Source organism: Limulus polyphemus, unplaced genomic scaffold (genome assembly GCF_000517525.1).
Source record: "Limulus polyphemus unplaced genomic scaffold, Limulus_polyphemus-2.1.2 Scaffold3939, whole genome shotgun sequence".
Taxonomy (NCBI): Eukaryota; Metazoa; Arthropoda; class Merostomata; order Xiphosura; family Limulidae; genus Limulus; species Limulus polyphemus.
In genome coordinates, this window is record NW_013669549.1 from 80199 (window position 1) to 97313 (window position 17115).

At 34.5% G+C, this 17115-nt stretch overlaps 1 protein-coding gene across 1 annotated transcript in view; it reads left to right on the forward strand.

The window, feature by feature from the left end:
• Nucleotides 1-4314: 4314 nt before the first annotated feature.
• The window catches only part of LOC106470316, a gene marked incomplete at its 3' end in the record, with an annotated part of 17058 nt that continues 4257 nt past the window's right edge, over nt 4315-17115 (forward strand). Inside the window, exons 1-2 of the mRNA XM_022398940.1 lie at nt 4315-4342; nt 5188-5438. Coding sequence (XP_022254648.1) covers nt 5197-5438 — 242 coding nt within the window. The remainder of the gene's footprint in view (nt 4343-5187; nt 5439-17115) is intronic.

Sequence of the window (17115 nt, forward strand, 5' to 3'; positions counted from 1 at the left end):
AATATATATATATGAATTAATTATACTTAATTTAAAAAAAATAGAATTGAGAAAAACAAGACAATTGTACGTTTCACAAATACATCATCTGGCGAAACCATGGTCGTAATAAATTATGTATTTATTAAACGTACAATTGTCTTGTTTTTTCCTCAATTCTATACTTATGGAGTTTCGTCAAGTGCCGACGGTTTTCGTGTATCATTTATAAAAAAAAAATACTTTAAGTATTCTTTGAAAGAGAAAAATTAAAGATTTATCTAAACTTTATTTTTATTTTGGTTTTTCTCTTACTCGTATATCCATGATCCTTCTTCTTCTATGTCTGTTTTAAAACATTGTTCGATGACATTACTTACCTTACCAATTTTGTTTTTATTAAGTGAGTAACCAGCTTTTAGTCATCACGGAGATTTGTAATTGTTTTTTAAGTATGTGATGTAAGTTTTATAATATTCTAAGTTTCACATAAGACAACTGATGACATAGTTAAACATTAATGTAATAACACTGATATAAATTAACGATAATTAAAAAGTCTAAACATATGTACTTAAATTAAAGTAGTTTTGTATCGAGATGTTTAGATTTCAGCAAAAAGTAACAGCAAATTCTTGAGTTACAGTATTACTAACATGTAAAAGGCAAAGATTCGATGTCTTCCCCCTCTCATAAAACTATTTTTAACAAGTTTTCGTTTTACATCAGACTCAAGCAGCTACTGTTAAATGTATTATTAAATAAAGATACGTCAACAAGGCTAGCCACCTTTATTGAAATATGGTATTTCTAAAGCTTGTGTTTTAGCATATATGTTCATGTGGGTATGGGGTTGAATGTGAAATTTAGTTTATTCTGGCACAATATAGAATACGTACCAGTGTAGTTAAAAGGCTCACTTAACAAAACGGAAATTTGGCGCGACAGATGTTATACTCTATCTCTAAAGTCACCCTGTTGTCTGCTTAAACACGCGCGAGAAAAAATAAAACGATGCATGCGCTATAAAAACAAACTATGTTAAGTCGTGCTCAAATAATGCCTACTGTTGTTTCGCAAACTTATTTATTTATTCTGTGTTAAACAAGTAAATCCATATTTAGAGAAAACATGTTTTATGCTAAGGTTATAACTTTTGTAACCTCAACTACCAGAATACATATGTTATTAAAACAAAAAGGTTTGATGCTTTCAACCCTTGAAAAAATAAATCGTTTGTGACAGAATCAAACAGTTAAAATTGCAACTGGTGAAGAACGAATCAAACTTCTATAGAAACGCATAATGTTTTCTGAGTTATAAGACTTGATTTGAAGAAATTTTAACCATTAAACAAGTATGTATTTTTTTAATATAAAGTATTGGACAGGTTTCACTTTATTAAGAACATTTTTTGAAAAGTAAATGTTTATCCTAAAACAATAGAAACTTAAGTGTAGATGAACATAGAATATGGTGATTTAGGAATGAGGCAAACAAACAAGTGTTCAAATCATGATCAGAAGATGTAAAATCTATATAAAAGCAAATAAACATGGTGATCTATGGATCGATATGTTTCACCCCCCACCCCCCAGTGGCACAGCGGTATGTCTGCGGACTTACAACGCTAGAATCTAGGTTTCGGTACCCCTACTGGGCAGAGCACAGATAGCCCGCTGTATAGTTTTGTTCTTAATTACAAATAATCTAATAAACTGTTTCATTCCAGGGTCATACAAGACTCTCCAAAAGTTGCTATGATTTATTCTGAGATATATGGCCAAATTTGCGATATGTATTTAACAAAATCTCCACGTATTCTTGTATAAAACATTGTTCGTTTCCTTTTCTACGTTGTAACCAAACTCACACGCATACTGGTTTAATCAGGTGCACGGAAAGTTATAATTAAAATATTTCCAGCTTCCATGAAAGGAAGTCGCAGAAGGACCTTGGTATTGATTTTCTATACTTCCTACTATGTATATTTGCTCACGGAAGTAGCAAAAGAACATAACTAAAACTGAATTAAACGTATGACTAAAATTGAACCTCAACAAACACGCAACAAAACAAATCATCCAAAAACGTCACGTAACTAGGTGATTCCATCAGAATATTAGTGTTGGCGAATAACATTGGAATCTGGCTTGCTGAGAAAATCAACAAAGTCAAAAGGAGTGATAGAAAATAGTTTACGTATGCTGCCACAGTCTGATTTATTACTATTCATTCAAGCATTAACGTCTACGTTTTAGTATTTCCTAAAAAAAAAGCGGGGGGTCAGTGTTATATTACAGTAGTTTGTACAATTTAGGAAAAACGTTAAACTTTCGACTTCAACTTTCAATGTAAAATATACAAAATAATTTGTTTTAATTATTTAATTATAAAAACAAAAGAGAGAGAGAGGCGTTTTCGCAAAATTGCCATCAATAATTTGCATACGTCCCAAATAATAAAAGAAAAACAAAAATAAACAATATGAATAATTTAATTCTCCAAACACTATTGGAATAAAAGTCTAGCAATCAACTGTTAATGTTTTAACCGTGAATTGAGTTTATCTATGGATTCAAACCCAAATATCACTTATCTCGCTTATTTGTTGTTTTAAGTGATAGTTGAGATTTCTTTTCGAACGTTGTCAAAAAAAAAAAGATCCCCTAGAAACTTGCCGATTACATAGTTCTTATGACTTTAAACCAGAACATGTTTAAGTAAATTCAAACAAATATTTCAACTAAACTAAGTTAGAGTTGCAGTCTAATCTTTCTCATGTATTATTCTTCAACATATACATAATTTCCCATAGAACAAGAAAATGTAATTTGATATATGTATACATATACCTTTTCCACTATAAATGCAATGGAAACACTGTATTCTATATAATGAGTTCCAGATATTCAAATTGCCTGATCTGTGTATATAACTAATCAGTACTAGATGTTTGAAGAAGAAACACATGATCTACGGGTAATTTCTATAGAAGTCAACACTTTTACAAAGAGGACTGATTGGGATTTACGTTTTTTTTGTGTTTTTTTTTGAGTGACTGACAACATTTGTGAAGAGAGTTGGAAGTGTATTAGAAAGACAAAAAAAACAACACGCTAAGATGAGATGACAGTATAGGGAAAATAAGTTGTTTTATCTACTGTTTATTTTTCTTTAAAGGTGTGATATTTGTGTGATTATAAAGATAATTTGAACATGTTCTATTCTTTCAAATACTGAACAGTAAACGAGTAGGTCCTATACAGAGAAACGTTAAGAAATTACACTTTTCTGTATATATTTCACGAAAGTTCCAGAATCTGAATTCCATTAGCTTCTCAGATATGTTTTAAGGTTAATATTCTACGCATTCAAGATCAAATTTTCGCAAATGGGTTATAGGTTTTCTGTACTTCTATTTAAATTTTGTTTCTTAAGTCTTTAACTCTCACGCTTACACATTTTTTTTTTAACTTTTGAGTCAAAAGACGTTTAAATTTATGATCCCAAAGAAACATGGAAAATATACATGATTGAAAACCTAATATTCCAAGTTATAAGCTGCTCCATGTCTTATGCTGATGGTGCTAGTTTGATAAAACCTTCTTTTGTTGAACTATCTTTTCTTAGGTAATATTGCTACAGGCATTTCAAAAATACAGAAAAACACATTTTTTTTTGCTAAATGTCGATATAACCTTGAACTTTGATGTCGGAAGCTTATCAGTTTGATGACTTATCTTAGACTAACTATGAAGCGAGTTTTGTTACCATTTTCTGTTATTTGAGGCATATCCACACTATTGCTCTGGTCTTAATACGCTTGGAAACAAAGTAACAGATGATATATCAAGGATCCGCAGTCCGCGATCGCTAGATGTCGCATTGAAATTGCTAAGTGCAGTATACACTACTGAACAAAATGTTTATCATATTTTAATTTACTGTATTTAAAGTTCAAGTGTTCTCTTATTTTTCTTTACTTAAATTTCAGTTTCCAGTATGCGCCGCCCAGTTAAAGTAGATTTTTCTCGGAGCACTCCCCCCTCCCATATCAAATGCTTTGGCTTTAAATGCGTTGATCCCCGTTGCTTATAGTTGAACAACGTACAACACCTTTACGGCTGACCTCATTTGCTCGTCCAGACATTGTCAGCCAGTTGTTTATGCCTATGTATATAATTGTATGTATGTATAATTGTTTTCTCGTTTCCCGAATCCCCACCAAGAGTTTCGTTCATGTTTTTTTTTTTCTTTCTTTTTTGACTGCTGACAAAAGAAAACTATGTCAACTTAAGATTTTTTGGCCTTGGGCTTCGAACTGGAAACCACTTTGATAATTACGCGTGTTCTAACTAAGGTGAGGACACTTTGATAATTACGCCTATTCAAACTAAGAGAGTCTAAATTTTTAGAAATAACTGGTGGCGATTTTAGCCATTATGCTACGGTTTAATTTAAAAGATACTGAACTGAAGTTTATTTTCCAGCTGGTGTTAAATTCGAACTGTTGAACATTTAACCTACATAATTGGTCTTATATGTTAACTTGCAATCACTGCTTCTAAGGCCGGGTAGTGAAAACGGGTTTTTCTTGAGGTACTCCCGTTTTCCTCCCACATCACAATTCTGGGTATTGGATCTATAGATCCCACCCGTTGGTTTTGTGTGCTACTCCCACTCCTGTGCTGCCTTCGGTTCTCTTACCTTTGCTTGCTCGACAACAGATGACATATCTAATCAGTATGAAGTATTATTTGTTGTTGTTGTTGTTGTTGTTTTTTCACGCAGTCGATCCTATTTTTATATCTTGAGTGGGGATGAAGAGAAAAGTTTTCTGAATATCCCCGATTGCGTTTAGTTCTAAACTGTTAGTTTAGGATTAAACGTTTTGAATCAAATTTACTTTCACGATTTTTTTGTCTTTTGCTTCTTAGGCCAGAACGTGGTTTTGCAGTATATAGGTATTTTTTACGCTTAAACTCCTAATTAAGAACATTTATATTGATGTCCTGTCTAATTAGTACTTGGAATATTTTTCACTTTCGTGATCTTAGATGTTGATTTAGACATACATCAAAAACCGCTTAATTTTCACATAATTTTACACACACTTATTGAATAAATATATGATAATAGTGGTGGAGTTAGTTTGGTAACGTATCGTTAAAAATTCTTTAGCTAGTCTCTGTGTATATTCCTTAGCAGGGTATTATGTCGAACGTTTGGTTTTACCGTCTACGTCATCAACACGTTAACCCCATTGATCCAGACATTCGAACAGATGGCGTAGAAGACGTTAAGAGACTCGCATCGAAGAAGTGTCCTAAACAGATGTTGTACAGTGGCCATGATGATAGTGCATCTTCTCTTAGTCTTCGAAACAGTGAAGAGTCGAAAACGGGAGACACGAACACCACTGATAGTCTTGACAATGTGTCACAGCAGATAACTAGGTCTCGTTTCAGTTAAATATAAATGTTTATTAACAAATAAAGTTTAATAAACTAAATTGTATACAGACATCACTATCTAATCACTAGGTTTTGCTAATATAGTCATTTTAGTATTTGTCTTAAGTATTTCTTCTATTTTCTCAAGAGCAAAATCAAAACTTTAGTGGATGCTACAGAACAGTTATAAGGCAACTTAAAATATAATCAAAGTCATGGATAATTAATACTAGAATAAATAACTAATGACCTTCAACATTGTAATAAGTAAAACCCTCTACTGTTATAGGGGCTTAACCCTTTGTTGAGTGGTGGCCACGACTCGGGAGCTACAATTCGTAGTTTATCTATAGGCATTGATTACAGTAGTCTAGAACGAATGTAATAAGAAAGTTTTTTCATAACCTAATCGAACGAATGGTCTCCCTTTTCCTGTTATGAGTTTGTACATGATTGGTCATTTCTGTGATGTCAGTATGCAGGTTATGTGTCAGAAAACGAAGATGCTGGGTAATGTGCTTAAAGTAATATTAACTGTAGTAGAGAAGTAAATTATGGTGCATAAGTTAGTACAACGCTTCACTGAAATCTTGTAGCACATTCTATATTTATCCTAAATTCTGCGATTCATTCCTTTGCAAAAACACGTTCCCTCTTCTGTGGCCCAATTCATACCAAAATCGCCATCTTTAGATCTTCTGTACTTTTAAAAAACGTTTATTTGCATACATATAAAAGTTACTATATGGGTTACTTCCCTGACAGAAAATTACTGTATGAAGTCTCCCTCCCCTGATATAAAGTTACTGTACGAAGTCTCATTTCCCCTGATATAACGTTACTGTGCGAAGTCTCACTCTCCTGATTATAAAGTTACTGTATGAAGTCTCTCTCCCCTGATAAAAAGTTACTGTATGAAGTCTCATTCCCCTGATATAACGTTACTGTATGAAGTCTCACTCTCCTGATATAAAGTTACTGTACGAAGTCTCACTCTCCTGATATAAAGTTACTGCACGAAGTCTCACTCCCCTGATATAAAGTTACTGTATGAAGTCTCACTCTCCTGATATAAAGTTACTGTACGAAGTCTCTCTCCCCTGATATAAAGTTACTGTATGAAGTCTCTCTCCCCTGATATAAAGTTACTGTACGAAGTCTCACTCTCCTGATATAAAGTTACTGTATGAAGTCTCATTCCCCTGATATAACGTTACTGTATGAAGTCTCACTCTCCTGATATAAAGTTACTGTACGAAGTCTCACTCTAATGATATAAAGTTACTGCACGAAGTCTCACTCCCCTGATATAAAGTTACTGCACGAAGTTTCACTTCCCTGACTGAAATTACTACCTCTTTTAGTGCACATTTTAACAGAAGTTAAATTTAATAATAATAAGCAAATGAACTGCTTGCTCTACATTATACAGTTAAAAATTCTTCATTAGGAAATGTTAAGCTATTAACAAATGTTGGACAGAGCTTGACTAAGTTGTTAGTTGTGGCACTGTGGGTCCAATGTTCTCGTTCAGTCACCTGAAAAAAATGTTGCGCTACGCACTTTGGGTTGTGGGTCCGTTATAGTAGTGACAGTGAAATTCCACTATAAGGTCAGACAAGAGTAGCCCAAGGGTTAGTGATGAGTGTTGTTGACTGGCTGTCTTTCATCTAGTTTATTAGTTCAGAACTAGGGACTTATAACGCAGATAGCTCTTTAAATATTTGTTTGTTTGTTTTTGAATTTCGTGCAAAGCTACACGACGGATATTTGCGCTAGCCGTCCATAATTTAGCAGTGAAAGACAAGGGGGAAGGCAGCTAGTCATCACCACCCACCGCCAATTCTTAGGCTACTCTTTTACCAACGAATAGTGGGATTGACCGCGACATTATAACGCCCCCACGGCTGAAAGGGCGAGCATGTTTGGCGGGACGGGGATTCGAACCCGCGACCCTCAGATTGCGAGTCGAGCACTCTAACCACCTGGCCATGCCGGGTCCCCTTTAAATAGGTTAGCGAAAACATCCGAAAAAACAAATGTTAGGATATATTGAAATAACGAATCATTATTTCTGTATGGTAATTTTTAATTTTTTTTGTCTATTCTTCCTTAGTATACAAATGTCTCAAAAGTAGCTTCACGTTGAATGTGGTAGGTCCTTTTTCTTTTTGTAAAGTTCTCGTTGTCTTGGTTAATCTTGTAACTGCTTTAGGGGGAATATTTTTTACTTTAGGATTGATTTGGACATGGTATCCATTTTGAATAAACTACACACCTGTAAAAAATACTAACAAAATATAGACATTGTCTCAGCGGCAAGTCTTAGGGCTTATAACGCTGAAAATTGGGTTTTTATACTTCCAGTGGGCTTAGCACAGAGAGCTTACTATAAATCTTCGAGCTAACCAACAAACAAACAAATGCCAGTAAACATTGTTATCTTATCTAGTAGTTTACAAGAAGTGTCATTTATATCAAAATATTTTATTACATTTGTAATTTCATTTTCAGTTGAACTAAAGTCTTGTTCGTTAAAAGTTAAAACAACGTTTTTTTTCTATATGACCATGATTAATTTTCAATTATTAGAGTTACGTAGCCAGAGTGGTCAAGACGTTACATACCCTGTTTTAACTTGAAATGGGAGGGGGGGATCGATGAGGTAAAACTGTAATTAATCTTAGTAGAACTGTATTTCTCCAATTACAGTTGTTGTTATTCACCTTATTTTAAACGTATGCAAATATTCCAGCTTAAACCTTCCTTATAATACGTGACTGCAATCTAAAGTTACTGAAATAACTGCATTTTCTTGATTTTGCTAGGATGGTTCTATGAGATATTGCAAATAGAAGGACAATATCCTGTTAAGTAATATTAACCCATGATAATGTATTAACTCAATAAACCTAACACAATATTTTCAGGTGCGCGATCTTCCAGACTGCCTGAAATATGTTTGTTGTGTTACTTGTGATATGTTAGGCCTACGTTAGTAACAACTTTTCATATTTCCTTACTATGTGGAAAAGCGTGATTGAAAAAAAATAATTCAATAGCGAATGACACAGTTAAGCTGTAGTATTTCATAATACATTTATTCTAAAATTAATAAACATTTGATCTTTATGTCTATTATCTAAAATTTAATTGCACAATATTTCGACTTATGAAGTAATCAGTATATTTCTGTACAACTGACCACAACCGAAAAGCAGAATAAAACAGAACTCTGGGATAAAGTGAGTGAATACGTTAACTCGAGTACAAATGATATGGAGTCATTTCACTGTGAAAAATGCTTAACTTAAATGCTGTGAAAAATGCAAAGCTACATAAGGCTTATCTGCATATAGCCGTCTCTAATTTTAAGCTGCTTGATACAATAAAGCAGCTAGTCAACAACACCCACAGCCAACTCTTGGGCCACTCTTATCTGATCGAAGAGTGGGATAAAAACCAGCTCTTTTAGAGCATAACTACTATCCCAAAGTGCGGAACACATTTTTGTGGCAACGAGATGCAAATCGTAAACCATCGGATTCACAGTTTCAAAACAGCCTTAATAAAGCACTTCTACTAATTAGAATGCAATAATGCTACACCTGGTGGAGAATTTGATTTTTTTTGTGTTATTGTGTACAGCATATCATTATGGTCATGTCTGCTAATTTCAGGTCCATCTGCAGTGTGATGTTCAGAACTACATATTTCTGAACTTTAAATCCAAAAACTTACATAATAACGACATTGGTTAATTTCTTATGTGACAAACAAAAAATATTTGTACTAATTTATTGGCGTGAGGTCGTATAACGCGCTACCTTCGTTGTGCTCAATGCAGGGACCGAACTCTGAATGTTGGCGTTTTAAGACTTCAAGCTACTCTTCGCTGCGTTGGCTCTTGAATGTGTAGGATTGAATGAATATTTTGAAAGTCAGTCCGTAAAGAAAATTAATGGGTTTGCTACACCTGAATTTATCACCCACGCAGTAAAAGTTTAAAGCCGAACCACGAGCAGTAACTTTCATTACTCTTCTGTTTCAATGGCTACTGCTCCGGCATGGCCAGGCGGTTAGGGCAATCGACTCGCCATCGCGGGTTCGAATCACCGTCCCACCAAACATGCTCGCCCTTTCAGCCTTGGGGGTGTTATAGTGTGACGGTCACTCCCACTATTCGTTGGTAAAAGAGTAGCCCAAGAGTTGGCGGCGGTGGTGATGACTAGCTGTTTTCCCTCTTGTCTTTCATTGCTAAAGTAGGAACAGCTAGCGCAGATATCCGTCGTGTAGCTTTGCGCGAAATTCAAAACAAAACAAATCAGTGTCTACGAACTGAAGATTGAACAAAGTTATTGTGTTCAAGTCTACAGAAAGCAAACATTTAGCTAGTTTTGAGTAATGTCGTAAATTAATTATATTGTTCGTAAAATGATGTTTAATAGAGAGATATCGCTGGTGTTTATAGAAACTCTAAGAAGATATCAAATGTCATTCCATTGCCTTATATCTTACAGAATTGAATCTCTGGAAAAATCTATAATGTAGCTAGGCACACACACACGAACTATAAAACAGAATACTGATAATGACAAGTTATCGTTAGTTGTACTCACCAGGTACTTGTGAGAATTACACTGTATATATGTAAAAACGTTTATCTCACGAAATAACAGATTTAGTCAATAGAAGCATCACTTGATATAATTTAGAAAATAATAATAATAACACGATATATCATTAAGAATCAATCTGTATCAAATATGGATTCGTGTTTCTTACCCAGCCACCTGCATGAAAAGCAAGAAGCATTTCTACGTCCGTCCTTTCATTTAGTGTTGAGATCGCCCATTTACAACATCAATTTGAGCAAACTTTTTGTGTCCTTTCTTCCCGCCTGAGCAGACAGAGATCTAGAGGTTAAGGTATGAGACTATAGATCTGCTTGTTCTGTTAAAACACGCAAAGAAGTTACCCTACCTACACATTTGGGGCGGTAGGTGTGTTATAAGACTGACTGCCAAATGACACTATTCGGTCAAACAGTACTGGTCCAAGAGTTAGCGATAGATGCCAAATTCTGAGTGCCAACAGCATGCAGCTTGACACTGGCCATTAAAACATTTTGAATAAAGTATACAAAACTTTGAATTTTATACCTGTAATATTTGTTTAATTCGCTTTCGCTTTCTGTTCCGTCCCAAACGCTCATTCCAGTATTAAGATTAATGGGACACTTAGTGTTTAGTATTACGTGGAGTTTTACAAAGTAAAAAATGGCTTTTAAGTCTTTGTTTGAAAAACAAGAAGAAAGCACTTTCTTGGAGCTGATGTAATGCATTCTGATGTTTATTTTGATTCTGTTTGAAAATGATCAAAGTAACAAGTGTCAATACCTATATGGAAACTTGATTTGGAAGGTTAATTTAGTAACAAGTGTCAATACCTATATGGAAACGTAATTTGGAAGGTTAATTTAGTAACAAGTGTCAATACCTATATGGAAACTTGATTTGGAAGGTTAATTTAGTAACAAGTGTCAATACCTATATGGAAACGTGATTTCTAAAGTTAATTTGGTGACAAGTGTTAATAGCTATATGGAAACTTGACTTGGAAGTTAATTTAGTAACAAGTGTCAATACCTATATGGAAACGTGATTTGAAGGTTAATTTAGTAACAAGTGTCAATACCTATATGGAAACTTGACTTGGAAGGTTAATTTAGTAACAAGTGTCAATACCTATAAAACTTGACTTGGAAGTTAATTTAGTAACAAGTGTCAATACCTATATGGAAACTTGATTTGGAAGGTTAATTTTTATTCCAATAATACTAAGTAGCAGTTTGTCACAAAAGTATATTCTACTGATACGCCCATGATTTGTTGTTTTTTGATAATACGCACATTAATTGCATAAAAATTATATTAGGCTGTTATCTAACTCATTTTGTGTATTCGAAAGTCCTTTGTTTATTCCAAGATCGTTTATGAATTTGACATAAAATTATGTAACTTTATGGCAGAGTTATAGCTATCTAAATAATGCTTTATGAGTTAATTAGGATTTGATATTTTGTTTTTACAAAATATTTTGTTTTTGTGAAAGTGGCACGTGACGATAATTTTTGTCTGTAGATTTATCTCTACAAAGTAAGTTTTATGTGCCATTTTTATAAATGAAATAAGAAAGGAAGCAAAAACGTGTTTTATGTAAATTCTACTTGAATTTTAACTTTTTTGGCAATGATTTTTTTCACTCTAAAGGTTATTGAAAAGACCTCAAAGATAAAATTATTTAAAAGCAAAATAATAAAATAGAAATAATACCCTTAAAAAATAAAAGTAATATAAATATATTTATTCATATGGAGAATGTTTACTCCCCAAACGTGGCTTGGTATGGTTTATGATTGTCCACTTAACCTAAATCCCCTAACCTGACCAACCGTCGTGAGATATTATTGGAATTACGGCCGAAAATATTGTTATAGACGAAGGTACCCAAGTGAAGACACAGTGCATTCCAATCGCTAAAGGCCCGGCATGGCCAGGTGGTTAGGGAGCTCGACTGGCAATGTCATGGTCGCAGGTTCGAATACCCGTCTCACCAGATATGTTCGCCCATTCAGTCGTTGGGGCGTGATAATGTAACGGCCAGTCCCACTATTCGTTGGTAAAAGAGTATCCCAAGAATTGGCGGTAGGTGGCCTTCCCTCTAGTCTTTCACTGCTAAGTTAGGGAAGGCTTGCGTGTAGCTTTGTGCGAAATTTAAACTCCCCCAAAATTTAATTTTTCTTATTTTTGGGCATAACCTCGTTTTTATTGAAGCTGTTGGGCTACATTGTAATATATTTAGAATTCATAACAGTAAACCTCTATTTATATCTTGAGATGTTGATTAGATCAATCTAATTAATTTAGTTTCATGAATAATTTATAGTTATAATTTTGAAGATGATTTTATTTTAGTGGTTATATGTATGAATCCTCTGCACACCAGGATAATTTTTGTGTGAAAGTTGTCATCCCACAGCTAATCTGATGGTTCGGGCTAGTGTGCGCCAGTATACGGCAAGATCGGAAATTGTCAGGCGATAACTGACAGTAGTAAATCTCTAAACGTTTTATCAGGCCTTTTCAGCCAGTGTGCTATGGACCCGGACAATTGTTCGGCTTCAGGAGACAATTCGACCAGAAGGAGTGAAGTCAGCTATCACGCGCATGTTCATTATTATTCAACATGGCGATTCCCACGATTCACAGCGTGATTGGAAAGCCTGAAGGGAATTATACTGTATATGAAGAATGGAAAGTAGAAAGGAATTATATTGTATATGAAGAATGGAGAGTAGAAAGGTATTATATTGTATATGAAGAATGGAGAGTAGAAAGGTATTATATTGTATATGAAGAATGGAGAGTAGAAAGGTATTATATTGTATATGAAGAATGGAGAGTAGAAAGGTATTATATTGTATATGAAGAATGGAAAGTAGAAAGGAATTATATTGTATATGAAGAATGGAGAGTAGAAAGGTATTATATTGTATATGAAGAATGGAGAGTAGAAAGGTATTATATTGTATATGAAGAATGGAGAGTAGAAAGGAATTTTGATCACAGCATGACAACCATATCCCTGCCCTTATAATGTGACGTCAGCCGATGTCTGGTAAAACTCTACATAGTATTCTTAATTTGTGCATCGCCTAATTTAATGTGAATTATATTTATTTATTCTGTGTTTCTACGCGAAGGCAGCCTTACAGAAAAGTCTGATGAAAAGGTCAAAGTATAATAACATTGGCTCAAAACTTATCAGTGTACGACAAAAGTTTTGGAACATTTTATTTTACAAGATATAGTAGTCCTAAAGAGAGTTCTTGTTTATTAATTTTGTCTTCATTTTCTTCGTAGACGCCACCATGTTGAATTATCTTCGATAGTCGCCACTAGATGAGGGCCCGGCATGGCCAAGTGCCTAGGGCGCTCGACTCGCAATCTACGGGTCGCGAATTTGAATCCGCGTGCAACCAAACACGCTCGCCCTTTCAGCCGTGGGGACGTTATTATGTGGCGATCAATCCACTATTCGTTGGTAAAAGAGTAGCCCAAGAGTTGACAATGTGCTGCCTTCCCTCTAGTCTATCAGTGCTAAGTTAGGGACGGCTAGCGCAGGTAGCCCTCGTGTAGCTTTGCGCGAAATTCATAACAAAACAAAATCACTAGATGCGCGCTATATGCGACAAACGTGGGCGAGTGTGCTGCGGTTTCTCGGATTCAGAAGAAATTCTTCCCAATCGTTAGAGATGATAGTATATTTTGTCGCGTGACAAAAAAAACGCGAGTCTGGTTTCAATTATTAGGAAGCCCATTTACCGCCTGAATGACTCTCCTCAGTGTGAGAGAGGTCGTTGCTGATTGAAAATAAAGAGATGCTACCAGTGGGAGTATCCTTTGAGATGGGCGATCACGTGATCTTCGAGTTAACTACAACACCATAGTTACTCATAATGATGTCAGAGAAAAGATAGTTTCAAAAAATGTTCTACTAGGAGTGGGCGATGAGATTATCTATGCGGATCGGCCAATTGTGTTATGTTATACAAAAACTGTTATTCCATTCTCAAACTCTAGATATTTTTGTGTAAATCATATAAACCAATAATGAAAATAGGCTGTGAACATGTATTTAATCTTTTATGGCCTGTATAACCCTGTTTTTCTTCTTAAGTGTTACTATATCTGATTTTACCCGGAAAGTATTAAACTCCATGTGAACATTTCACTCCAACTAAATATAGTGAAGAATGTCCACTGATGTAATGCTTTGTCAAACGACTTCCAAATGAATGACTTACTATAGAACAAATCCAATCACATACATACATATATATAAGGATTTTTAAAAATAGATTTCCAATTATATAAATAATATCTCAGAGTCACCAAACAGACAAACAATGTAAAATAATATCCCAGAGTTATCGAATAGACAAACGATGTCAAATAATATTCCAGTTATCGAATAGACAAACGATGTCAAAGAATATCCCAGGTTAATCGAATAGACAAACGATGTCAAACAATATTCCAAAGTTATCGAATAGACAAACGATGTCAAACAATATCCCAGAGTTATCGAATAGACAAACGATGTCAAACAATATCCCAAAGTGATTGAATAGACATACGATATCAAAGAATATCCCAGAGTTATCGAATAGACAAACGATGTCAAACAATATCCCAAAGTGATTGAATAGTCAAACGATGTCAAAGAATATCCCAGAGTCACCAAACAGACAAACGATGTCAAAGAATATCCCAGAGTCATCAAAAAGGCAAACGATGTCAAAGAATATCCCAGAGTCACTAGACTGACAATTTTATGCTCTGGTTGTTAAACGGGCACCTTAATCAGTCAAGAATTTTTACTAAGATGAACTAACTTCCGTTTCGAAATTATTCCAATTTGTTCTATATTTTTAGAAAGATGAGCGTAATGATGTTACCTTCGTAATGGTTGATAGACATATTATGCTGCTGTGGGTAGGAAAGTACTACAAAGGCATTCCAGACTCCTTATATTCTGTATTTGAGATGTAGCATTTTTACTTATACAATCGCATAATTTTTCAATACAAATTTTTAAAACCTATTGTGTGAATAACTGTAAACGCTTTTATTGACTTTGAACAAAGAAACTAGATATATGAGAAAGCTTATATGTAGTCATTTCAAGTATTTCAATAAGAAGCTATAATTTGGAGCTTAATTTATTCTTACTTTCCTTGTGAAGTTTACATTTGTTCTCTGTGCTGCTTACATAAACAAGTAGAACAATAATAATATTTTTAAGAACATTATTTTTCTAAATAAACATGACTTTGCACATGCTATTCTTTTAAATGTCACTTTGACAGATAATTTATTGTTCATGAAATTACATATGCAAACCACTTTGCCTGTCAGAAAGAATGAAAAGTTTTAGGCTTTGCATTAGTTGCATAAGCCTGAAGTATGACTTTCATCTGAATTCTCGCATATTACAGTTTAGGTGCTATGCATCTACTTTATCGTTATTTGTCTAGGAAAACACATTGTTTTGCCATTTTCATGAAATATGTAACTTATATATACGCACACATACATACTGTAAGTTCTAATTGTGAATTACAATAAGAGGCCTAGGCTATAAATTATACTGTTTAACATTAACAATGTTAAGTGTGGTGACAATAAAACAAAACTAATGAATATTGTTTTATTCACAAACCAAGACTCATCATGAAATCTAGAAATGATTCACAAGCTTCACATAAACAGTAGTAATTACATTTTAACCTCGCCTGACAGTTGTTTTTGTTACAAATAGTCTGACTTGAGGTGGCATATCTGTAACTGCTATTTAGGGTTTGCCTTGAAGAACTAAGAGGTTGCATATTTGTTCTTCACTTTCCTATGCAAAAACGAATGTACAGCAGCTGTGTATGTTATATTAAAAGGAGTTTAGAGACTCCTCACGTCGCTACTGTCCACATCACCACATCTATTCGTACTTTATCTGACAATGGCAAATCAGAATAGATCTATTGGGTAGTTTCCATTGCAAAAGTCTTTGTCGTAAGGATTTCACGTCCAAAGCACACCATTCCTCTCTGCTTACGTTGCACAGTGTTTCTATTGTACGAAGACAATAGTTTCCCGGTACCATTCTCAACAGTCTGATCGTACAGTTAGTCATAGGCGCTATGACCACTGACTCGACCATTATGTCTTTCTATAGAATATCATGAATACACGTTTCATTCTCCAGCCTTTTCTTGGTGAAACCATACCATGTTATCCTCGTGTACAGACAGAGATCCTTCTTGATTATGTTGCGTACTGTTGCCTGGAGCACATGGAAAGTTTTTCCTACTGACTTTCATGTTCATAGATCCTTATCTTTACAAGACACCGCATTTGTCTTACCATAACTACGATAAGACTTGTTGTTTGTCTCTTTCTGGAAGGTCTTGGTACTCCAAGTTGATTCATATTATTTTGTTTTCAATTTCTTTATGTACAAGGGACATCTCTATCTTGAAAATTCTAAATTACCGATACGAACACAACTTTAAGAACTGAATGTACGGACATTTTGAGTAAGAAAGGGCTGTTATATATCCTTCCCAAACCTCATCAACATGCGGTACTTATTAGCACTAAAAATATTAAAATTATTTCTAATACATGGCATTCCATCACAACTGAATATCGTCTATGGTCATCATGTTACTTGCTAATTTTGCATATTTAAAATTGTTTTAATAAAATATAGTCAATCTTCTATACTCCATTTCACTTTGGATCTGGGAACACCATGAACTATTACTTTTTGCTATGAAAATCTGTTTATCCAATAATTGTTGTATGCGTTTATTTTGATAAGCTGGTGACTGGAAAACACAATTTCTTAAGTTCCCTGTAAAGATGGATTTCTGAGTATAAACCTGTTAATGAAGAGAATGTTTCTTTGATTTAATCTTACCTTAACATATGGCCAGGTGGTTAAGGCATTCGACTCGCAATCTGAGGGTCGCGGGTTCGAATCCCTTGTCACACCAAACATGCTAGCCCTTTTCAGCCGTGGGGGCGCTGTAATGTGACGGTCAATCCCACTATTC